At 42.2% G+C, this 25,818-nt stretch overlaps 1 protein-coding gene across 1 annotated transcript in view; it reads right to left on the bottom strand.

Moving 5' to 3' along the window:
* Positions 1 to 25,818, bottom strand: part of LOC141797994 (LHFPL tetraspan subfamily member 6 protein) — a 59,237-nt gene that overhangs the window by 9,472 nt on the left and 23,947 nt on the right. The window contains exon 3 of the mRNA XM_074679749.1: positions 357 to 455. Coding sequence (XP_074535850.1) covers positions 357 to 455 — 99 coding nt within the window. The remainder of the gene's footprint in view (positions 1 to 356; positions 456 to 25,818) is intronic.

The raw sequence follows: 25,818 nt of genomic DNA, 5'->3' as shown, positions 1-25,818 counted from the left end.
TCAGCGTCGGGAATAACTCCCCCACCTGTCTGATACAGTAACATATTACTGTCTGTGAGATAGTTCTGAGAACTGCAGCTGAATACAGAGCACAAGTCAAACTCCTGCTTATTCACAGCACATATTTATGACCATGAAATACTTCAGGAATACACCAGATGGCTTTTTGGTGATGTGTGGGCCTGTTTTCACAATGAAAAAGGCAGAATCTGTTCTAGCTTTCCATTGTTTCAGTGCGTTATCTGTGCTGGGGCCAGTAGGTTCAGCTAACAGAAGACAAATTTACATGGTCATGGTTGAAGGAACAGTGTGATTTGGTCTGCAGATGTTGGTGTGTGGGTGTGTGCTGAACGTACCTAGCTGAAACTGGTCCGAGCTGTTGTTGCAGGTCTGCTGTACCTCCTCGCTGTCCCACCCCAGAGGATAGAGCGCACAGCCGGATCCTATGAGCAGACCTGAGAACGAGAGAAGGTGACTGAGTCAGTGATTAGGATTCGCAGAGGAGTATCACACATTGTGGCTGCAGGTTGAGAAGAAAACAGTTTGTGAGGGTGAAACTGCAGTACGGACAAACTCCAACCACACGGTGTTCTCCCAGCTGCTTTTAAAGAAGGTCAGGGTTGTTTTTTCGAGAGCTTCCTCTCTGTGGGTTTGAATTATTTATAAATCTTTTCATTCATGAGGCAGAAAACTGTTAAAGGGTCGCCTTTGCCTTTGTGTTGACACCCAGGTGCATGTGAAGTCTGGTTTTGTGTGGATTCATCTCACTTTTGAGTTAATGTCGCAGTGAAAACAGCAGCAAGCTGCTGCTTCACACAGACTGATGTGTGTGACATCACCTCTGTGACTTGCTTTCACTTTATCATCTCTTTCCAGTGGATCCTGACAGGGACCAGTCCTGACCTGTTCCAGCAGCTCTACCTCAGAACAACGCTCCTTTGTGGAATAACACGGATTGTGATTTTAACACTTCATCACATTTATTCAGCAACAAAACAAAGTGCTCCTCTGCCAGCAGCTCATAAAATAGCAGCAAATGAACGACGAGCATATGCAAATAGCTTGGCAATTTCTCACAGAGGCAACAGCGAGAAAAACAAGCATTTCCCGTACGCAATAATTACTGTAAAACTCTGGAAAATCCTTGAGGGACTGCTTTATGTCAGTGATTAAAGAGACTTATGAGTGCGCTTAAGCTGCACACAGAGACAAGAGTAAAATCTAGTCAAGGCCATTACATTAAGGATTAATATCCACAATATTAGCCTGTAGCCAGGTCTTGACAAGTTATTCCCTGAATGCCAAGGCCTGTCTCTTGAAATTACCCCGTGGGGCCCCCTGGTAGGTGGCTCTGCCATCACATTAGCTTAATCCCCTCCGTCGTGTCTGCCCTGCTATCAGTTTTTGGGATGTGAGGATGGCAGCACAGGAAGGGGATGCCAGAAAGCCCTGCCTTCCAACCAGGACTGCCTAACTACATCTAGGACAGATAACGAGAAGAAATTAATCCACATGCTAATGCAGACGTGCTCCACAGAGCAACTAACATCAAAGGTGACGGGAGTGAAAGAAACGGAGGGAAAGATGTCTTTGTTTTCAGCGGTCACAGCGAGAAGGACGGAGAAAGTCTCGGGCTGAGCTCTGGGACTAAAATAAGAGGCTGATGACGACACCTGTGGTAGAAAATCAATCGGGTGAAATGCCAGCATGTTGATGAGAATGAGGGGATATAAAAAAGGCTCTGTGTCATTACAGCTCAGGATCAGAGGGAATCCTGGGATTGTTACTCACAGAAACTCGTCCGTTTCTTCTTTAGACCTTAAAGAGAACTTCAGAGGAATTTCTGCTTCACGACCTGAAATTACTACCTTAGCTTGAGCAGTGGAGCAAGAGTTACATGGGAGCATTTGATGTGAGTCCCTGTGCGAGCAGGTGAACAGACAAACCTCTAAGGTGCAGAAATGCAGGAGAAGTCCGTAAGATATCCTCAATTATATAATGCTATGCAGCGTGTTTTGACTCAAATTTGTAACAGTTAAGACTGTAAAGCATCTGAGCATTTTAATGTATTCATGATTAATATTTAACAAAATCAAATATTCCCTTTCAAGTGTTGTGTAATGCAGAGAGATACAGCGGCATGTAATCAAATCCAATATCTTCGCAGCACAAGGAGGGAACAAATAATGCAGAACGTGCCTTTGTTTCCCAGAGATATTGTTATTCCATCCCACACAACTGTTATATGAAATCAGGATTTATGAGGCCCTCCAATCAGTCTTTGATTAACGCATTTGTTAAAATCATCTAAACTATACAGCGCCGTGCCGCAGCTCTGTGGCAAACACCTCAGAGAGAAGGAATGAGGGGAGAAAGACTTCAGAGCATATTTTCCACATCAGGTCAGATCATGATGTCGACAGAGAAAGCTGTGAAGGGAAAAAAAAACAAAAAACAGGAGGCTGCAGACAGGAGGGAAATTATTGCCACAACAAAGACAGTTCCATTGTGTAACCACAATAAAACCTCAAAGGTTTGTGGGTGAGGAGTCTGTTGTTTTTGGGGGGATAAACTCAGAAAGGCTGCAGTGGGAGAAATCAATGTGTGCTCCACTGACAAACACACTAAAATAATAAATAAATGAATGGAGCACATATGTGGAAGCAGAGAAACAGAAATAAATCACCGCTAAGGTGCACCTCAATTCCATATGTAGTCCTACGTTTCCTTTTTTCGCTTTAATTCATTTGATTGATTTATTTCTCTACGGTTAATTCCTTTGAATCCCATCCTCCACACTCGTATGTGGGTTAGTGAGCAGCAGAGGTGGAGGCTGCTGACTGGGATGTAGAGGAAAGATTAACAGGAATGCAAAATGTTTTTTTTCACATGATGTTTATGTTATGCTGCAAAGATTCATCTACTTGTGAAGGCCACTTCCCCGGGCTCTGATTCTCCATGCGTTCTGTAGCAGACACCCTACTCATAGCCTCAGCTGACTCTTGATCCTCACACACACATGCACACACACACTCACACTCACACACAAACACTCTCTGGGATTCGTGTCATTTAGCGTGTGGGCGTCAGACACAGGAGAGCCTCTGAATCATCCTCTTCTTTGACCCTTTTAAAATGCTTTTTCCTGACCTCTCATTGCAATTTGCACAAACGACACTTCTTTTTTTCATTATGTAATGTTTTTTATGTCATTTTGTGAATTCCCAGAAATTTTTTGTGCTAAATCTGGTGTTCTGCCCCTCCAGCTTTGGAAGGGCTCAGCTAACAGACACGCTACATCCCAAGCTCCCCCTTACATGCTAGACTTCAGGAGATAAGATAAAACCTAATGATCCCCTGCAGAAAACCAAGTGTTGCTGCAGCTGGAAACAGAATCCTATGCATGCAAACATGGACACAAAATAAAGAAGCTCTTCAGGGAAATAAAGGGTTACTGGAATCTAACAGATACAGTAATAGAGCAGAATTGGAACAACAAACAAAGTGCATATTACATAAGAGTGAAGCACAATCACATCCATGTTATTCGGTGATGGAAACTGCCCAACAGCCTGCTCCTGCGATAAAAAAAACACCAATTTTGGCCTCTACAAAGGCTTTTTTGTGAATTTCATTCCATTTCACCAAACCACAGACAGGTTCCCTTCTCTTTCAGACATGATCAACTTCAACAAGCGGCTCATTTTTCTGTGAGCAGATGGTCTCATGATGAAATCATTGCAGAACTCCTCTGAGCAGAGAAGTGAAAGTCACCAGAAGGCTGTTAAAGCACAGAAACTACATGACAACATGGAACAGAAGGACAGAGAGGATCATAAATGTGAGAAATCTGCCATCACCGGCGTCCACAGACTCTCTGAGCGCTTTCCGCAGAGTTATTAAAGACCACAATAAGGAGCCTCCCTCTGGCAGCAGCAACAGCTCCCTCAGGTCAAACTCGGAGACGCCCTCAGCTTTCTGGGAGATGAGGAGATGTTCGAGTGTTTCTTTTTTAACACAGACTGGGAGGCTTGTTTGTTTACTCTGCTTGCTTTTTGCTACCAAACAGTGTTTGTTAAATCTTAGTCCATTTCAGAGTCCTGTTTCGGTTGCTATGACAGCACGCTGATGTCTTTTCAAGCAGGGTCGAAAAAGTAGAAGAGAAGAGGGTCAGAGAGAGCGCTCAGTGCAGGATCCGAGAGGCCAGACAACTTATTCACAGATAGAGTTTCAATTGATCTCCATGTACTCCATATCCAGAAGACAATCTGAGGCCTAATGGCTTCCCTGAAAGCCTCTTCTATGAGCTAGGACAGAGTTCACATAAATGGACTAAACCAAATACAATCAGCCTCACATATCAGTCTTCGATCCATACAATCTGCTCTAATATAGTGAAACTTCCTCTGCGTGTCCTTGCCTCAGATTTCATCACTCTAGTTGAGCTCACTTTGGAAATGGCATTCTGCTGCTTTGAGAGGTGCTTTATTCCATCAGAGCTGCTCTATTGTTCCCCGTCCTTTTTTTTTTTTTTGTCAACGCTTTCTACCTGAATGAAAGACTGCCCCCTTTCCATATCCCCCTCACTCTCTGATTTAGGGAGCGCTGATGCCTTTTGTCAAGCATTCCTGCTCTCTGTCAAGAACCGAGGAATTTCTTTACCCTCTTTAGTGCCCCAAGACAATACCATTCAAGGTTATCATTCAAGAGGCCAAAGAGGACGGGGGAGAAAAAGGCTGCGGCTAAGCTGGAGAGGGGTTTGGTGGCCGGGGAATTGAAGCGCGGATGTGCGTGAATGAGCCAGCTAAATGTAAGACATTCCCTTTTGGGCCTGGATGATCATCTGAAAGAGGGAAGACGATGTAAGAGCATCCCCACCAGGGAGGAACAGCCTGTGCACCAAAATAAAAAGCCACCTTCATGTGCCCTTTGGTCTTTTTCTACTCAAAACCTTGTTTTCCTGCTGGTTGTTTTCTGGAAACTACACATTCATGAAACAAAGAAAGGTTTTAGGGTTTAATGTAAATTATTATAATCCCACACAATTTCACAGCATCCTTCTCATTGGTGCTCTTTGGTGTTAGTCATTAAATCCTTTCACCTTCTGTAATTATTACCATAGTTTCATAGTGAGTCCGCTGTGCAGGGGGTAAATTGCCTTTGCACATGCAGAAACACAGCATGCAATTTGTGTTAAAGAAAGAGTAAAGAAACAAATGTGTTATACTTAAAGGGGCTGTGAGGAGTTGAAAGTGATCTTGAAAGAGTCTACCTTTAAGATATATACCTGATCATAATCCACACTTTGAAATGAGATTATCAGCGCCAATATTGCTGGTTACAGGTTATTTTACATTTCCACTTCTTAGCTTCCAGGATGGGTCGTCCAGGACCAGATTGATAAAACACAGTTATCTGTATTTTTCTCTGCTGAAAACAATTTCCTGTGATTCATTTTGTGGTGATGGTGGACACAGGAGCCTAACTGTCAGACAGAAAAAGAACAGAAGAGCAAAAGCAAGCTAAATGGGAGAGTGATAGAGCACAAGCTAAAGGCTAAAACACTGAGGCTAAACTGTTTGTGATATTGTCCATTCCAACCCACATTGCAGCAGTTATAATGCAGTGGTCTGTTCAAACTTGAGAGTCTATCCATAAAATGAAAAGTGAGGTTACATTAGCTCTGCTTGGTAATGACTGACAGGACATAACCAGGATTCACTAACATTGCGCATTTCAGACATGTCTTAGGCCCTGTTTACACGAAAAAAATGCTAAAACGCAGTGAAAAAAACTGCATTTACATGGAAACACCAAGGGACTGAAAAAGCTGTAGTAAGCATGCCAAGCCTGTAGTTGGCACTATAACTGTCTTGTCCAGAAGCCGCTTTTGGAAGATCTCCACTGAAATAGAGTTGTGCCGATCATCTGGTGTATTGAGAAATACTAAAAGCAGAAGTGGAGCAATAGTCAGCAGATTCAGTAACACAAAGCACAACCTGGTAGTCAGCGATGATTGTAACAATAGTTACAACGCGAAGCGAAGCGGAGTGTGACATCAGCATTTCAACTGAAAACACTGGCTCACTGTTTACATGGCAATGGTGTCTGCAGCGTTTTAGAAAAATTCCACTCTGGCGGCTGTTTTCAAAAGTTTACATTTTAGGCTGGCTGAAACGCCATTTATGTGTAAACGCAAGGCTGAAACGCAACAAAACTTTTGTGTTTCACCCTAAAACCGTTGTCATGTAAATGGCCCCTTAGAGCACCGGGCTGCCAGCTGTGTGAAATATAAACGGCTACTAAACTACTTACAAACTGACAGTGTTTACCTGTCATGCTAGCCTACAGATACGTCGGAGCAGTGGGCTGCCGATAGCACTACATATAGCAAGCTACTACAACATTTGCTTGATGTAACGTTACAGTCCTGATAAATACCTTACCTCAGCACGTTGTATCCAGTGAAAAGTTGTCTTGATCAAAGAAAATTTGTTTATATCCAATCTCAATTTAATTCTTAAACGAGCATGTCTCGCTAAAAGCAATTTACGACAGTGTGTGGAGACTCTGGGCCAGAAGGTGGCGAGGGAGAGCAGTCACAAAAGATCCTCTTCATAGCATCTTTAACAGAAATCTTCCTGCATCCCCATGTAAATAATTAAATCAAACGCTCTGAAATCTGAAGCTGTTTCATGCCTTAAAAGAGCCCGTCCAAGTATTTTAATCAGACAGAACTAAATGACTGGATGGCTCACCTGCCAGTAAACATACACACCTGCCAAATTGCACACACACACAAAGTGCAAGTGGTGTCTTCAAGCTAAAGCGAATGTGCACAAAACTGGCAGAGAGAAGTAGTTGGATACTGTTAAAGATGACAGTAATGTGCTGGGCTCGTCTCATGAACTCAATCGAGCACCATCTGTGTGCCGTCAGACTTTAGATCACTCTGTACAAGCTGTCAGCTACTCTAAACCCAAGTTTTCTAAAACTCTAAAACTGCACCTTCAAAATAAAAGCCTCTAAACATTGGGCTGTGTGATCTTTATGCAGAAGTAGTTGATCCTGGTGAATAAAACCACATTTGTTGACACTTTGGTGAGTGTATGCATCCTTAAATGAGGAGATAGAGTGGGAAATGTGTGAACAAGCGCTTCAACCGAGCATTTCACACCCTCAGGGAAGCAAAGAAATACTCATTAGTGTAGCTATTCCTGTGAACACATTAATGTATGATGTGTTGGAGCTTTAGTCAGTAATTGTGGAGGTGTTTCAGTCTTGCAGCATCACCTGAGCCTGCACAGTTCATGTGACTAACCTGTTAACTGAAACACCTCCCTGCAAGCTCAGGCACGTTTTTTAACCAACGTTTGACACACAAAGCACACTTCAACATGCACAGCTTGCATTCCTGCTTTTGATTCTCTGCCTGTCATTGGAGGAGGATAAACACGATTGTTTTCAGAAGCTGCCTCCTATGTGAGCACTTTTCTCTGCAAGGGAATAAGTGAGAATAGGATCTAGAGCAAATTTTCTACACATATAAAAAGTTCCAGATAGTTAAGCTAGCATTGCTCGATCTTGTTTTTATGCATAACAATGTGATTAACTTGCAATTTCTTCTGCACAGCGACAGATATTCAGAGGTGTGATCAAGGAGAAGAGGTTTTTCTGGTTGAACAATACATCTGTCTGGATTATTTATGTATCCCACTGTGTGATGACAGACTACACACAAGATCCCCGTGCTGGCTCCATTTCATCTTCCTTTGTATTCTGTTTGCTTTACAACTTGAATATCAAACACAGTAAACTGTATTAGTGTCCAGGGCAGAGGGAACAGAGCCCTGTGACAAACAGGCTCTACATCAGCCTCTGACTCTTCATCCAGAGTGTGACCGCTCTCTCCGTGACGTATTTCTCCCCCTCTGGTATTTGTATACCAGAGGGGAAGAGAGAAAAGGTCAAACTGCTACAAACACCATCAGATAAGTTGACAAGCCTCATTGTTAGGTCGTGTTCATGAGAAGTCGGCATTGTTGTGTTTTCATGATAACTGCAAACAGGCTTTTCTTTCATGGGTGACTTTTAATGCCTCCAGGCTTTATCTGCTGCATCTACTGACTTCTTGGACTAATCAGCAGAAAATTTTCTGAACAGAGCCATGTTGTGAATTTAAACTCAGGTTACCACAGGTCACGATTTGGTCTAAGATCACATTGACTCCAGCTTTTTTCATTCATGTACTTTTGATACTTCATGAATGCTGATTTTCCTCATATGTTTCTCACAGGATGAAGTTTTCTCTGTCATACAAGATGCCGCATGGTACACAATGATGGTAGATTTACAACATCTATTAATGGACACTTTTCTTGTAAAGGATGATCTGATATGACTTTTTTGTTGGTTGTTTGGATGATCAAACGACTCATGCAAAGGTAAGAAGACACTCAGGAAACTGTTGACAATCAAACACCACTGCAAAAAACTGAAATCTCATCAAGTGTTTCTGTCTTATTTTTAGTAGAAAATGTCTTTTCAGACTTAATATGAGCCACATTCACCTGACCAGTCCAGAAAAAGGCTAATCTAAAGTTATCTAAAGAAAAAAATGTGGTCTTTTCTTTGTTCCATTTGCAGTTTTTTTTTCAGTCCTCATTTTTGTCAATCAATCAATCAGTCTTTATTTGTATAGCGCCAAATCACAACAAACTTTATCTCAAGACACTTTACAAAAACATTTTATTGGCAGAAACCCAACATCAATCTAAGGAGTCTAATCTCATCTTAATCCACCATGAGTACAGGACTTTAAAGCATTTAGCAAGTTACAATGGCAAGGAAACACTTCCCTTTAACTGGCAGAAACCTTGGACAGAACCAGACTCATGTTAGACTGATATCTGCGTAATGTGGCTCATACTAAGTCTAAAAAGACATTTTGTAATGAAAATAAGACAAAAACACTTGATAAAATATCACTTTTTTGCAGTGTAATCACCACCAGAAATATCCCAACCGTGATGTCAAGTATCAGATCGAAGCTGATCTTGGCATTTTCTAATTAATTGGTGATTGGTAATACCAAAACTTTGTGAAACAACATGCAGCTCAGTTCACTAACAGAGGAAAGTCTAATGCATTGTTCCTGGGTTTTAAAAGAACAGATAAATATCCACGTTGAGAAACAGCACCAAAAAGCTCTGAGAAGAAGGTGGGACAGAGATTTCTCTTATCTCTGTTATCCGTGGTATGTCCTGCTGTTCAGACACTTAATTTCCCATCCTGCCTTGCTGGAGCTGTACAGCACAGTACATGACAACATGCTAAGTGAATTAAGCATGATGTGATCAGTTTGAAAACAGATGTTGGTCCCGTGTTCCTCCTGAGGCTTGCAGCACACTGGATTGATCCCTTTCCCTCTCCAGTTTAAGATGATTCAGGTCGGTTTAAGTTACAAAAAAAAACCATATCAATGAAAAGAGAAAAAACATGAGATAGTTGCGTTGATGTTGAATAAGCACTTTAGAGTCTAACAGCATATGGAAGAGCTGCGTTAAGGGAAGCTTTAGATTTAAGCATGCTGTACTGCATTCAGGGGCCACCATACAGAAGAGTATGTAAATTAGATCAGATGACTTTAACACCAAAACTAGCCTGACAGAGTGAAACAGAAATACTTAGTTCAAGATATAGCTTAGCTATTATGTTTTACTATTCATTATTGTTAAAACGCACACAAAAAGAGTGCAGTTTCACATTTTTACCTCCCAAGCAAAGTTAAACCTGAGTATCGGCTTTGGACTTGGTATCGTCAGAAAATCAGAAAATCAGAAAATAGTATGTATAATGGGAGCAAAAAAATGTGGATTAGGACATCTTTACTTGTTTTGCATTACTTGATTTAAGTTGTTGTATGATTATTTAACCAACACTCAAAGACCAAAATCTTTTCTATATCTGAGCTCGTTTACATCCAGGTAGTAGAGCATTATAGCAGAAGACAGTGGCCATCAAGTAGAGTTTCTATATCTGAGCTCATTTACATCCAGGTAGTAGAGCATTATAGCAGAAGACAGTGGCCATCAAGTAGAGTTAAACGACTAAAATTGCATCTCCTTATATTGAGTAAACTGATCTTTGAACTTGTTTTTGTTTTTACTTTCACAACAAAGCACATCTGTTCATATCTGTGTCCCTGCTACTGTTTTGTGTATGGGTGGAGATAGTTAAAGAAAAGTAACCAAGAGTTGATCCTGGTCAGTTTGCTTCTGGCAGTTCATGATTAAGTGAACATAATTTTTCTCTCTCAACTCACATTTCCTGGTTTTCTTGGTCACTCGTAACAAAATAAGGACAAAAGGTCCTCCAAAATAATCCCTGGATTGAACAGGGTCAAACAATTCTGAAGCAATAAGTCTACAGAGGAAAAAAACACAATCCCATAATGCAAAGATGAATAACTCATCAAAGCCCAACAATCACTTTAAGTAACCATCAAATAAAAGTTGAGTTCCAAAAATCGGTAAACCCTCAAGAGTAAAAGCACTTTAAATGTAACAATGTCACATTTGATACATACTCCTAAGAAAGCGGCCAAAAACAAGCCCAAAGCGATGCAGCCTGTGCCTATTTGTTAACTTGTGCCACTTTTTTTGTAACACAGCTTCATTTCTCTGATGTCCACCCATCAGTCACCCTCACACGCCCTGGGCAGAAACACCAGCTTGTGTCGTATTGATCAGTCGCAGAGCTTTTTCTACAGGCATTCTGTAAAGAGCCGGTCTTATCTAATCACACCGTTCATTTGTCTCACAGTTTCCGACTACGACCGGTAATTAATAAACAGGCCAATTACCAGCACAAAATGAACCTCTGGTCCATTAAACAGTGTGTACACATAAAGCAGAAAAGCATTCCTTTAACGGCTGTGGAGCCCGACACAGCGCATAAAGATGAAACAGAGTGTGCTAAACACGAGGAAAATAACTTTCAAAAAGATAAAAACATCTTCTGGATGCGTGAGGAGAATGAGCTTTTCACATGAGAGCTCAGATATTTTCTGCATGCCTCACTCTTTCCAGCTACAAACCCACGCCTCCCTGCGACCTCCACCACGTCTCCTCTGATCTCAGATTGCAAATTGGACATTTTTTCTCTTTCTCCTTCCAGCGGGGAAGTCAAATAAGAGTTGCAACAAAGGATCGGATTCTGCAGCATCTAGGAGAAATTCCTCATCTTGCTTTTTAAAATGTTGCACAATGGTACCTTTCTGTTGTTCATTTGGTCACTCTTTGCTGGACAAGTGTTGGAATTCAAAGCATGAAGAAGAGTAGAAACAATCACTTGTTGCCACCGTGCTGCTCGGGTGTAAATTTGGAGCCGGGGTGTTTTCTTTGAACGTAAAAGGAAGATTAGCTTTTATAATATGCAGCCATATTTTAATTGCTGTTTATAACAGTGTGAGGCTTCGTGGCAGGGGTTGGCAATAAGCCTCTTTACTTTCATATGAGATAGAGTCAGAGCCAAGTTACAGTTTAACTTGTTTTTCTAGTCTCATTTAATGGAAAATGCACAAATCTAAAAAGTCAAAGTAGGACAAAATGCCAAAACAGATCACGACCATCCCTATCAAACTTTAATTTGAATTACCAGCAGGCTAGTCTTGAACTTTACTTTGAAAGGGTTGACTGTGCTCTCTTTTAGGAGAACAACAAAGCTACAGGGTGAGGAAATCCTCCTGGGGGTAGGATCCACTTTATAGGGTCCTACAAGTGTAGCACCCTAACTAGGTCATGTCTGATGTGTTGAGCAGCCGCCTCCTCCGGCTGACAGATCCTGACAGGAAAGCATGACATCAGGCCACGTGTCTGGAAGTCAGAGTCTACCTATAGCCTCCGCATTCCCCCTCACTGTGAGCGGTGAACATCTCACACAAAGCCTGAAAGGGTGAGGAGAATCAAAGGCACTGAACTCTGCGTTTCCAAAATTCATGTTAATATCATCCAAATATGCAATGAATGTTTCAGCATCCTCCACACAGACTCTGCCAGACATCAAAATGCCTCTCTGACAGTACTGGGGCTCATCATGTGAGTGAGCAGCTCCATACTGCAAACACAAAGAGCTTCCTTTCAAAACACAATGCAACGCTTCAGGGATCGAGCAAAAGCTGACTCCCGCTGCCAAATGTACAAAGTACTCCGTAGCATGTTTTAAAAAAGCTGCTCTGATGCATTCACGCTGTTTTCTGGGACATAACCCAGGGCAGCCTATCCCCCTTCAGGACGGAGTTAAAGTAGTCTTACCTAACTCTCTAAAAAACCAGCTACTCCTCATACGAGCGGGTCACTCTGGCTCCCAGCTCTTCATTGTGTGGGTGTGATGTGAAAACCATTCAGTGAGAGTGGAAATCTCTGCGGGACAAGAGGCTCATTCTGAAGGGTTGAAGAGCTGAAGACTTTTGCACAACATGAGTTACTCATATACTTAAAGCAAAGAGGAGAGAAGAGCAGAGGCTTTCCAGTTTCAAGAGGGAAATTTAAAAAAGTTTTTTAGATTAAAGAAGTTAAAGTCCCTGTGATCTTGAAAAAGTCTCACTTCTATGGTAATCCACATTTAAAATGAGACTATCAGAACCAGAATGTGTGATTTCTGAATACTTTTTCTCAGTTTTCCTGTCAGGGTCGTCTAGACAAGCAGGAGTCCTGGCAACAACAGCATGCTGGCTGAAAAAGTTTCTGTTTCACATTACGGCCACATCTCAGAGCATGGCGCTGTGAGTAGCCTGGTGCTAAACTATGCTACAGGCTGAGGTGCTGTTTACTCCACAATGGTTCTAAGGTGAAATGCAAAAGTATAGTTGCTTTTCGGCCATTACACGGAAGCGGCGTTTTAGCCAACCTAAAACACAAACTTTTGAAAACAGCGTCCAGAGTGGTATTTCTCTGAAAGGCTGCTGACACCGTTGTCATGTAAACAGTAAGTTGGCGTTTTCAGTGGAAACGCTGACGTCACACTCCGCTTCATGCAAGACCATACAACAGGACAACAGTAATGTAACAATCGTCGGGGGCTATCATGTTGTGCTTGTGCTGCTGAATCTGCTGACTGTCTTTTAACAAAATGAGCATCTGTTGCTCCACTTCTGTACTTAGCATTCACCAACCAACATGGTCGGCCCAACTCTACTTCAGTGGAGATCTCCCAAAAGACAGTTATAGCGCCAACTACAGGCCTGGCATGCTTACTACAGCGTTTTAAGTCCCTCAGTGTTTCCCTGCAAACACAGATTTTTTTTCACGGGGCCTGAATTCACTAAGTTTGCTTGTTGTAACATTTCAAACAATAGCGCGACGTAACTATTAATAAATATATTACCACATAATTTTATAGCCTTGGAAAAGTTGACCTGAACAAGGAAAAGTAGTTTTAAAAAGATCTGCTCTACAAAACAAACGCTTGTTCTTGCAAGAGTCATGTCCTCACAACAGTTGGTGCTAGTGCTCATGGGAAATTGAGTTTTTACCCCCAGAAAAACACTGGATTTTGGGAATAGTCCTCACAGCCCCTTTCAAAGTGATCTTCAGAATGGCACTTTGAGGAGTTTTTATGATGTGTTGATGTTGGTCAACCCCTTAAGACTGGGGCTGAGACGATATGCTTCTTCCCTGTTTCGATTCTTTTACGAATTTTGGGGTGCTGATTTGATTTAAATTGGGATTCTTCAGTATTTCTGATTTTGGGGATTTTACTTTGCTTTTTTTTTAACACCGGACCATAAAAAAGTTGAATGATGATAATGATGTCTGCAGACAACATCAGGAGCCATATTTTCCCAAAAAAATGCACATCACATGTGATCTGGGATCTAATATCTCAACTTTTTACCAACCCAACTCGTAAAAACAGACTAAAATGAAGGACTTAAATCTGAAAAGAAAATTGATTTTTGAAGAAAACAATCCTCATTTAAAATTGTTAAAAAGTCCTGATATAACAACACAGCAATTTTTGTCCTACCCCTACTTCAAACTACATCTGTTGTTTTTTCTCAGATGAAGACTTCATTTCCCATGAGCACCATCACCAACTGTTGTAAAGATGTTCTGCTTGAAACAAGATCTTCTTTTTTATACTATTTTAAGACAAAATAAAATTGTGTAAAGAAAAAAATAACCCAAAAGAAAAACATCTTCCTGCTTTCTAAGAAACGTTTAGCTGCTAAGCTGTACCAGCAGAGTTTGGAGCATCAGCCTCTAAAGTTGGGTGCCGAATACCACCTCATCTTTTTCTGTGTGTGTGAAAATCTGACCTGATTACAGTCACTGAAATTCAGTTTAAAGAAATGTCCGCTCTTGCAGCTGATAATCTCATTTTAATGTCTAGAAGAGGCATCAGAATAAGAGGGGGACTGTTTTAATATCAGTTAAAAACCTCTCACGGTGCCTTGAAGGAAAAAGTCTGACACTCTGAGAAAAAAAAAAACTTTATTGACTCTGTGCCAGGAGCTGGCTGAAAAAGAAAAAAAATCAATATTACTCTTATTTTTGCTCTTTGAATATGAATTCAAAACCTGTTAGCTTAGCTTAGCGCAAATACTTGTCTGAGTCAGAAACTAGAATAGACTGAAATTGATTTGGAGATCCTGGTGGGCTAGTTTTTTGTGTGCAGGCTTTAGGCTAAGCTAAGCTAACGTGCTGATGGCAATAACTGAGCTCTGTGTTCATTCAGAATGAAAACTATGCTTGTTTCTCTCTTCATGCCAAACAACTTTGATTAAAAAACTCGACGCCTCGGAGCTGTCACGTCTCTTATAATTTTAAAAATGTCAGCTCTCAGGGAAGATACCTTTCAAAACTTTCCTCTCACTGTTGTGTCAGAGACGGATAAAGGTTATGTGATGATTCTCAGGTTGTTGCTCTTTCATCGCTTCCTGTTTTGGTGACATTTCAAAGCCCTTGAGAAAGGGGAGAAAAGGTGAAATGAGAACGCATTATGTAACATGTCAAGTAATCTGTGAGCAATACAATAGGGCAATACAACAAAGAGGCTAGGATCAGGTTGTGCAGGGATGTGTGTGTAAGGGTATGTGTGTGTGCTCTTGACATTTTGTATGATATTAAATTGGTATTGTAATCCTACATAATCATATCATATCTGGTTTATCCTGTCCGCTCAAGGATGAAAAGCCATTTCTGCCCCGATGACTTCGCAGATTGAAACCAAACAGATGTCAAGAAAAAGGCCACCAATTTCATTTTCTGAGAAGACTTAACATTTTTACATCTCCGTGCCATTTCTGACAGGGTGGTAAGAATAGAAGTAGAGGGGTAAATTGATGCTGATGTTATTATGTTGAGATAAATGTAGAGGCTGCAGCTTTCCGGTGAAGCCGTGTCTTCCTAACAATGCTGTTAGGGAGTCATTTGAAGCCACTGGTAATAAAATCACATCTACAATAAAGTGAAGCTGCTGACTGCACTGAAAAGAGACATGAGCAGTGACTCTTGTTTATTTCAGTTTGGTGTTAAAAAAAAACGTCTGTTGTTGCAAAACACGCGCTGGAAGATGTGAAGCGCTCGGAGGCTTTCCCCCAAAACCGATGATTATTTTGCGTCGAGGCTAAATGTGATGACTTGGTTCTCGTATTGACGGGCGCGTTCATTAAATCTCCATCATGATAAACAGTTTGTCAGCTAAGCCCTGAGGCAGAGTTAATCAGAAACATTTAAAGCAAAGGAATAAAAGCAGCAGGGTGAGAGTGAACCCACACAAATTAAAACCCAAAAGGGTTCAGACTAGCAGGTGGGCTGAAAATAAAGCCGTTTATATGGGTAATTATAAGAATACAGAAAACACCCATAATTACCTGGAATGAATCTGTGGTTTGCTTTTATTTACTCCTGTGTCCATTTAGGAAAAGTCGTAAAAACATGAAGGGATGCCGAATAACAATGCAGCAATTATTCAGCACCATGTGTTTTTAATAAGATGAGGACATTAAAACAGGACGGCGCCCCAGCTGAGTTTCTTTTACAGTGCTTCAGATAATACAGACTTAACACCTCTATTACACCGCTGCCTTCACAAACATATGGCTTCAATCAGGCTGCAGGCCTTTGTGTCAGAAGAGTCAGGGGATGGCATGAATCCACAGATTATGGCACCGGAGCAAGGACGAATGAAAATCAATAGTACCCCGATTCCTGTGAGATGTTTCAATGAGGGAAAACTGAGGAGAAAAACAGAACCATCAGATGTGGGAACAATGCTCTTTATGCACCAGTGGTTTGCTCAAACACTGAGGCTGTGTGGAGAAAAACGCCACTTTCACTGCCTTGTGCTCAATTTATAGGAGACTAATAGCTCGGTGTGCAGGCCTCATGTAATAAATCATTTTCTGCTTTTCGTTTCTCACAAACATCAGAAAAAAGTAAATTACACTTAGAATCTCGCTTACAAGTCAAGTGAAACGTTTATAGTTTGTCACTTTGCGAAGCTAAACCTCAAATTGCCTCCTGAGGAGTTCACAACCTCCCTCTACAGTTTCCTCCAGCTTCATAACAAAGAGAAAAACTCACAGCAACAAAGAGTGTGTTGCCATGCGGTGCCAAAAACAAATTCAATTTGCATGGGATTAGTAAGTTTTATCCAGCAACCTCTGACTTTCTCCGAGCTGCGGCAGGTAATTTGCACAGGAATTTGACTGAAATTATAACCATGACGGACTCACATCAGGATTAAAATCTTCAATGATCTCCCTCAATTATACAAATCACTTTCCAACCTCAGGATGTATTAGTTCTGTGCAAACAGAGCTTTATAAAGTTCAATCAGTATTCATGAACATGATCGACTCTCTTCACAGGCTTAAAATGAGAGATAAAACTTGGGTCTGCAGCAGCGTTGATGATCTGAGATCTACTTTGCTGGATGAAACTGAAATTACTTTGTATCATTAAAAGCCTTCCAGCGATGAGGCAGAGACGTTTTCTGCCGTCATGTGTCCACAAAGAGTCCCATTCATGTCCACAATGTGTCTCCTGATTGAATCAGTGTGCGTCTCTGAAGGAGCTGAACAGAATCACAGCTGAATGCATGCATAAACTTTATTTTCAGAGCTGGATCATTTTTTCCCTTGATGGTGATTACTGTAGCTGTGGTATGGCCGCTTCAAAGTGACTGGTAACGCTGCAGAGGGTGTCCAAGTGTACCAGTGAACATTTCAGAGCTAGTCAGTCTGATTGATTGAGCCATAAAGAGTTTGTCCGTGGGCTAACAGGCCTCGGATAAAAGATTAGGAGTCTGTTGAGTCTTGATTAATGTTAGAGGATATAACCTCTGGCCAGTGGTGCTGAAAGATTTATATAAACAGGCCTGGGCTGTGAAATATACGCACGCTGGATTGGAGCGATTCAGAGTCAGTGAGGGCGAAACAATCACAGGGTATCCCCAGGACAGAAGCTGAATCAAAACAGAAATATAACAAGTCCATAATGAGACAAACAAGTGTAATAACTGACGGATGAAGCAGGACAGCAACGAGAGCGAGGAAACAGACTCAGAGGCAGCAACCCCAATTTCATTTCCCTGTTTTCTCAATCAGAAGGAATCTGATGAGGGTGGGGGGAAAAATTCCTCCACAAATTCATACAGGACCTTGTCAGTGTCGAGCCCTGCCCAACCCCCTGGACTTAGCCTGCCTGATTAGTATTCAGTGAATTCATTAAGACACAATCGCTGGTGTCTGGGAACATGGGAACTGGAGTTGGAGGAGAGGTTGAGTTCAGCCCACTGGGCAAGTCCTGCCCCTCCCCCTCAAACCTGAAGGTTAGCATGTCCTTCCTCTGCAAGTGATCTGATGATCACAGCGCCTCAGAGGCGGGGGGGGGGTCGGAGCTGGGATCTCTGTTTGCACATGCTGTGTTGTTGCCAGCATGCAAAGATGTGTCTGAGAAAAATGCGAATGTGGGTTTGACTTTTAGCTCGATTGTCCCCAAAGGCAATCACCCACAATCCATCACCCAGGGGGGAGTGTTGTTTTGCTGTGTTATAATATACTGTTTCTCCTTGTGAGCTATAAAAAATATAAATGAGGGCAGACTTTGTAGCCTGCAGACCATCCATCCCTCAAAAGTTGCACCCCCACCCCCACAAACCCATCTCTACAACTATTAAAATCAATGTAGAGATGAATGGACGGAAGAATCAGAGGGGGAACACCAGGTAGAAAACTCTTCCGGCGGCTCCGATGGTTCATACGTTAAAGAGGCGAGCTTTGGTTGCATCCCGGCAAACTGGCGATGAATCATTCTCCAGGGGAAGCACTTACACACTTCAGGCCATTTAATGAAAAACACCAAAAAACCTGTCCTGCATGAAAGCTTCAACGTAATAAATCAAAGGTGAGGGGGGAAACATCGTACACAAACCCAACACAGCTTGGTTTAACTCTCCTCTCGCTGCTGGACTGTGAGCGTTGTGTTTCCTACATCTTGCTGTTATCGTTCAAATACAAATCTCTCCTTCCTCACCTCCTACCACGGCGAAGGATTTCATAATGTGAGAGGATTTCAAACAGAGAAAAAAAACACTCCCTCAGGGTTTAATATCACAATCTGTGCTGCTCTCTGTTGCTTTAAGTGGTCTCCTGTTGCTTAGGAAAGATCCTTTGCACACACCAATTTTAAAGGTGTTCACATCTGAAGCTAATTATCATAAAATAAAACAAAATGAAACAAAGGAAAACCAGGAGGAACTGTTCTGTGTCGATCCCAGAGAGGAATCTGTGCCATATCCTGAAGCTGCTTTCTGTTTTCCTCCATCACAATGAGGAAGAAAGACTTTGATCATTCACTGTATCTCACTCACCAAGAGGAAAGGAAAAACAGAGCCAGGGCATAAGAGCTGGGTTTCCCCACACAGGGGAATGCAGCGCAGAGGAAAACGGGGAGAACAGCTATGAAAAGAGAAGTGGAAAAAAAAAACTTCCAGAAGCTGCAACACATCTGAAAGGAAACCAAGCTGCTGAGGCAAGAGTTAAATTAAACAAAGGGCTGAACCTTTTTCTGACACAGAGCAGACTCAGGTTGTTATAAAAAAATGAGTGGAAATTGAGTCATAACACTGCAAAAAAATGAAATCTTATCACGTGTTTTGGTCTTATTTAAGTAAAAATTGTCTTGTTTAACTCAATATAATCACATTAAACTTATCAGTCCAGAAAAATGTCTTGTTTCAAGTTATCTCAAGACAAAAAATTAGGTAGAAGAATAAAAAATGGCTTGAAAATTTGCTTAAAACAAGAATAATGTCATCATACAAGTAACTTTTCTCTTTTTGCATTGGCAGATTAATTTTTTGAAGTTGTTACAAGCAATTCAGACCTCATTTTTGTCTTTAAAGATGCAATGAGGAGAATCTGTTTTAATTGCACTCCCTCGCCTCCCTGTGGCCTGGAGTCTCCACACACTGTCGTAAATTTCTTTTAGCGAGGCGTGTGCTTGTTTTGGAATTAAATGGAGATGGGATCAAAACAAGTTTTCTTTGTTCAAGACAACTTTTTACTGGATACAACGCACTGAGGTAGGGAACTTATCAGTACAGTTACGTAGAGCTACGGTTTGAAACGTGACATCAAGAAGATGTTGTAGTAGCTGGCTATATGTTAGCAACATTGGCAGCCCAGTGCTCGGACGTTCCCTAACGTCAAGTTAACACTGTCAGTTTGTAAGTAGTTTAGTAGCCAATTATATTTAGCACAGCTGACAGCCCAGTGCTGTATAAGACATGTCTGTAATGTGTAACATTAGTAGCAAGGCTAATTAGCCTTTAGCTCAGGTTGTATCTCTCTCCCGTGTATCTTTCTTCTGCTCTTCTGCCCTTTTTCTGTCTGACAGTTAGGCTCCTGTGTCCACCATTACTACAGAATTAATCACGGAAATCATTTTCAGCACTACTAAACTTCATCAGCTGGCGTGGTGTTGTCATAGAGACTTAGACGAGCCGTGAATCAATCCAGTCTGGGTCAGCCCAACCTGGAAGCTAAAGCTGCGTTTCCACCAAGCAGTACGGGTCGGTTCAGTACGGTTTGGGACGGTTTGGGACAGTTAAGTCTCATCCCATTTGCGTTTCCACAGCAAACTGTGCCCTCTCGTGGTGGGCGGCGTGTAAGCCGAATGCCGGAAGCCACAGCTGGTAAACAATAGCGCGACGCCGTAGCAGCTTACCCCGCCATTAAATCCAACAAAGAAGAAAACGCGACACAGTAAACAAAGAGCATGGATGGAAGACATGCAGCATTTCATCCTCTCTGTGATTTTCATGTAACTCTTTGTTACAAAGTGCAATCAAGCTTCGTTTCAGAGAAGTCTGTGAGCCGCCAGGAGAAATGCAGCCGCTGGCGGGGTAAGTGACGATTCTTTTGACCAATCAACCGTCTACAGTGTGTTGTTCCACCTCCCGAGAGCGGATCGGTTCAGTCTGGCACCCATACGAAAGGGTCCCAAAAAAGTGGGACGGCTCGTCTCGGTTTTTAGGGATCCGTCCCGGGATGAGTCAGTGGAAACGCCCCTAATAGCGCACTGTACCGAGACGAACCGACCCGGACTGCTTGGTGGAAACGCGGCTTTAGAGGTGGCAATTTGAAATAAGCTATAACCAGCAATGTTGATGCTGATAATCTCGTTTCAAAGTGTGGATTATGATCAGGCATATATCTAGACTAGACTTATTCAAGATCACTTTCAAACTCCTCACAGCCCCTTTAAATAACTTGAAATAAGACATTTTCTGGACTGGTCAGGTAAATGTGGCCCATATCAAGTCAAAAAATCATTTTCTATTGAAAATAAGACAAAAAACTTGATAAGGTTTCATTTTTTTGCTGTGCAGAGAAAGAGAAAATCACCAAGAAGAAGAAGAAGAAAGCACCTTAATTCACAATCATGTGCATTATTGTGGTTTCTTTGTCTTTTCTGCACCAGCTTTTGTCGTGGAGCCAAAGTAAGCCTTCCCTCAGCATGGAGCAAAAATATTCAGCTTTAGAAGATGCTCCCTCCTTTCCTTTTTTTCATTTCAGACTCCATGCATGGCAGCACATCCTGGAAGCATGAACATGACAGCACAAGTGAGTCAACAAACACACCCAGGCTCCACTTTTACATTTAAAGAGGAAGGAGTTCTTCAAAGTTGGACCGACAGAGCTGAGGGCTGAGAGAGAAAAGAGGAGAATAGAGGAGAATAGGGAGGATCTGTGCTTGCTGAAAAATGTTTTATCAGGGATGAAGAGGGAGTGATACAGGAGGAACAAAAGCTACAAGGAAGGCCTTTGTGATGCATGGTCAAAAAGACGGAGAAGAAACTTTTTGATGATTTGAAAATGTTAAATCATGCTCACAAGTCAATAAAAGCTGTGTAGGTTCAGGATTTAGAGCAGTGAGCATAACAGCGTAAACAGCTTATTATTTATAATAAATGTGACTAAAAGAGAAAAGCAGACTGTGAGCTCCGACAATAAATCACACTATAGAACAATGGCACTAATTCAAGGAGTAAAAAACACTAAGAGAGATATATGCGACACGCTCCAGTGGAGACACAAAGGAAGAAGTGTGAGTGAGTGTATGAGTAAGATCAGAGGCATGTTGCAAAGGTTTAAGGTAGCCATTACTGCTGAGTGTAGCAGCAATGGGATTAGAGGTACCCGGAGGGCACAGATGGCACCAAAATCCTCAGAGTCTTTCTGAAAAGGTCACACAAAATAGAGAAGAGAAACCCCCACCTACACAACCACCCATTCAGAGCTGCTAACAGATTCCTCAGGCCGCTTTCTCCTCGGGCTTTTAGTCCCTCGTCAATCCTCTGAAAGCTTCACAATCATTTCTTTTCTACAGGAGTGTAACAGAGAACAGAGCAGAAATGCCTTTAAAATGTCAAACGGCAGCGGACCTGACCGGCGGTGTCATTGATGAGATCGCAGCGTTGGCTGAATTCAAAAAGGAGCTTGTGGCGCTTCAGGGGAAACAGATTTTTATCAGAGCTCTTTTGTTAGGATGTTTAATGGGACAGGACGCAGGAGGGAAAAGATGCAGAGTGATGTATTGAAAGACATTAGTCTTTATGGCCATGCGGGGGAACAAATGAATCACTGTGCACCTCGTAATTTACTCTGAAGGTCATGTTTGACCCTTTCTGTTCCCATCCCTTCATTCATTTGTCCCCGTCATACTGCAGGTTCTTGTGCTGGAGCTTTTGTTTTGGCATTTGGAGAACCGCATTCTTCTCTTGTCTTGTTTTGCCTACTCTGCTGCGTCTGTGTGTTTCCTGCCACCATACGCTGTTTCGTCCCCGGGCGCTGGCTCCTTCACTAGCACCATATGGCAAGGCCAACCAGGCAGGCAGGCAGCACTCCGCAAGACTCTCCCAGCATCTCCGCTCTCAGTGTTTGCTTTGAGGGATTCGATAAACTACTTACAGAGGGACTTCTCACTGGATGTACAGAAACAGGCCATCTCACAGGCTGTCTGTGCACAGCAAGGCGGCCAAAGCAATTAAACCAGAGTATGGAGACTTAATGAATAACAGGTGGGTCATACTTCTGCTGGTGACCCATCTTTGACCTGAAGACAGAGCTTCTTTATAAGTCACAGCAGCAATTTTGAGAAAAGTAACTCTAAAGCCCTGTTTCCACCAAGCAGCAACCCCCAGTCTAAGAATATAAGACAATGCGGAAGTGCTGGAACCTGCTGTACCAGAAGTCACATACACACCAAGCCAAAAAAAGGTGATTTCACAACAGAAATTAACGTATTAACAGCCTGGTTCAAAAATCGTCTCCTGTCTGAATTGCTAAGTTCACTAACGGCACACACTGTACAGGGGGCGAATTTTTTTCTAACTTGGTGGTTCAGAAGATATTAAGATTGCGAGCTTCCCCAATCAGACGCACAGCTCAGGTCACATGACTGATGGGCACTCCCATAGCTGTTATCCAATTAGGGATGGTCACATTTGAAATGATACAGTATCGATGACTAATACCGGGCAATTGGTACTGGTACTTAATGGTACCAATTTTTGGTACTTTTTTGTGTTTATGTGGTAAAAAATATCATTTTTTTAATAATAAAGTATAAAAAATTATACTTTGCCCAGCATAGAAAATTGCTTACTTTTCCACTCCCTCAAAGAGATGCCTTTAGGTACCCAAACATGGTACCTTTTGATTTTATGTGAATCGGTACTCTGTACTTTTGACTCAATTCGGTCAATGCCTTTCAAAGTACCTTATTCGGAACTCACCCCTACTTCTTGACTCCCACTTTGCTTCATTTTCTGTTTCAGAAACAGACGGGTGACATCGGGAAGACTACATCCATGCTTTATACAGTTTATGGTTTCAACCAAGCAGTCCCATTGGTACTGGTTGGCTCGGTTAGACCTGTCCTGTTTGCGTTTCCACAGCCAACTAGGCCCCCTCAAGGTAGATGGCGTTTAAACCAGTTAAATAATAGCGTGATGCCATAGCAGTGCGAGACAGTGTACCCCTCTAATGAATCCAACTAAGAAGAAAAACGGGACACAGTAAACAAAGGGCAACTATGGGGAACATCCAGCAATTCATCTTTTTTGTGATTGGCATGTAGCTCTTTGATACAAATCGCAATCAAGCTTTGTTTGGGAAATACAGCTGCTGTCACATGGTAAGTGACAATTCTTTCGACCAATCGACAATCTGCAGTGTTGTAGCTCCACCTTCCAATATCAGATAAGTCTGGCACCTCTTTGGAAGGGTCCCAAAAAGTGGGATGGCTCATCTTGGTTATTTGGGGATCTTACCCGGGATTAGTCATGGGAAATGCTGTAAAATGCATGCTGTGTCGAGACGAACCAGACTCAACTACTTGGTGGAAACGGGGCTTAATTTCAGTCCTTGTGTCCCTCCAGCACCACAAAAAGTATCTTGCTTACTTTCGGGCATCTGTCAAAGCCTTTTTTTAATATTTGTTCCCCACTGAGGAATGATATTGGAGCAGGACAAATAAACCTTAAGTACCGAGTGCAACTATAAACATGCAGTATATCAGCAATGTAGAGAAATACCCTGAGAGAAGCAGCCAGAGAAAGAAAACTGGAGTTATTATTTGTGCATCATGAAGTCATTATTAAATATCTCCTCTCAGGAAGTTATAGTTTGTCTGGAAGCTGCATATCTGCAGTCCTTCCTTCAGTAAGCAGCTTGTAAATGCAGAAAACATCGGCTGAGAATGGCCTGAGCCTGACAGCTGGCAAAGCAATCACTGAACTATGGGGAGCAGTTTGGATGAAGACGTGAGTCAAAGCTGTCTGCACTCTAAAACCTGGAGAAGAAAACCACTTAAACAAGATGTTGTGGGTATAAAATGTATTAAATTCTGTGTATTCAGGGTTCAGTGTGGAGAAAATGGACACAAACAGTTGTTTTTTTTTTCATTTAGTTTGAAGTTAAATTGGAAATCAGACAGGGAGTGATGACAGCCGGGTGAGTGGTGTGTTTACCCAGTCAGGTGCAGTGAGGGTTTATAATGCAGCATGAGTGACGGGGCGACCTGTCAGTCAACTGTTACAGCGCGGCTCAAATTCCTGCCAGACCATAATGACTGAAATTTGCGGGCTGGCTGTGTGAGCAAACTATTTTACTCCAAAAACACAGAAATTACAAGGTGCAGTGCGGCGGTATTTTGGTCAGCACAGACTGGACTGCTGCACTTCACCTTGGCAACACAGCACAAAAACTCGCACATCAGTTCTTCAACTTGGAAGCGAGGCTGTACAGAGGCTATTTGGGAGGAAAACAAACATCCAACACCTGAGTTAATGTATTTGACCTTCTGTTTGTTCTGACAAATAGCTTTTTTCTCCCCATTTGGGCAGCAGCAGTGTTAGAATGAGACCAAACTGTGGAGGAAAGTGTGAAACCAGAAGTGGAGAGATAGCTGCAAATAGATTCACACACACCCTGGTGGCAGACAGGCATGTGGAGAATGTGTTATAATGTGAAGATGACACATTCACATACCCGAGGATGCACTTTGTGTGTTGGGGGTGCTACTGGAAGCTCATTTCCCATGGGGAGGTGTTGGCACCATATCTTCCCTCTGCAAAAACATCCTCTAAGAAGGAAACTGAACTCAGATTTGACCTATTTGGGATGAAAACCTTCTTCTCACGAATCAGGGAAACTCTTTCTGTAACTGAATACTTTTAATCTTTCTGTACAAGACTCTCCGAAAGAGCTCGGCTGTTTCAGGGAAAATATAAAATACATTATGCAGTAACTGACACTGAGTGAAGACATGACTCCTGACGGAGGGTGAGCACCATCCCTGACATCTGTGACTGATTACAAGTTGTAATGTCAGGGTGATAAATGTGTGAACATGAGGCGGTGATGAATTTTACACAGTTCCCCATGGAGCAGGGACCTTCCATTACACGTCTTATTACTGTCTCTGCCTCCTGATGGCTTAATTGATCCTCACAGGCCAACAAAGACAACCCTCCTCCATCCTCCACCCACCCAAAGACCATGATACCTGATAGGATGAGAGGAAAAATGACCGCAGCAGCTTTTAGCTCAACTGGCCCCTTGTTCAACATTTAATTAAGCCTCTGTGAGTTGCTGGACCATAAAGGTGAAATGCAGTGTTTTATAACATAACTGAATTCTCATTGGATTCTTCTTGTTTTCCCTCGGCAGAGCAAACACCGACACAGAGCCACTGCTGTGATTGGCACGTCCTGCTGCCATGGGCTTCCTCTGCTGTGGTG

The sequence above is a fragment of the Halichoeres trimaculatus genome, unplaced genomic scaffold (assembly GCF_033239565.1).
Source record: "Halichoeres trimaculatus isolate MK-OKI-2021-1 unplaced genomic scaffold, fHalTri1.1 fHalTri1_scaffold_9, whole genome shotgun sequence".
Classification (NCBI taxonomy): Eukaryota; Metazoa; Chordata; class Actinopteri; order Labriformes; family Labridae; genus Halichoeres; species Halichoeres trimaculatus.
Note: the sequence above shows the minus strand (reverse complement) of the source record. Positions and strands in the feature narration are given on the sequence as shown.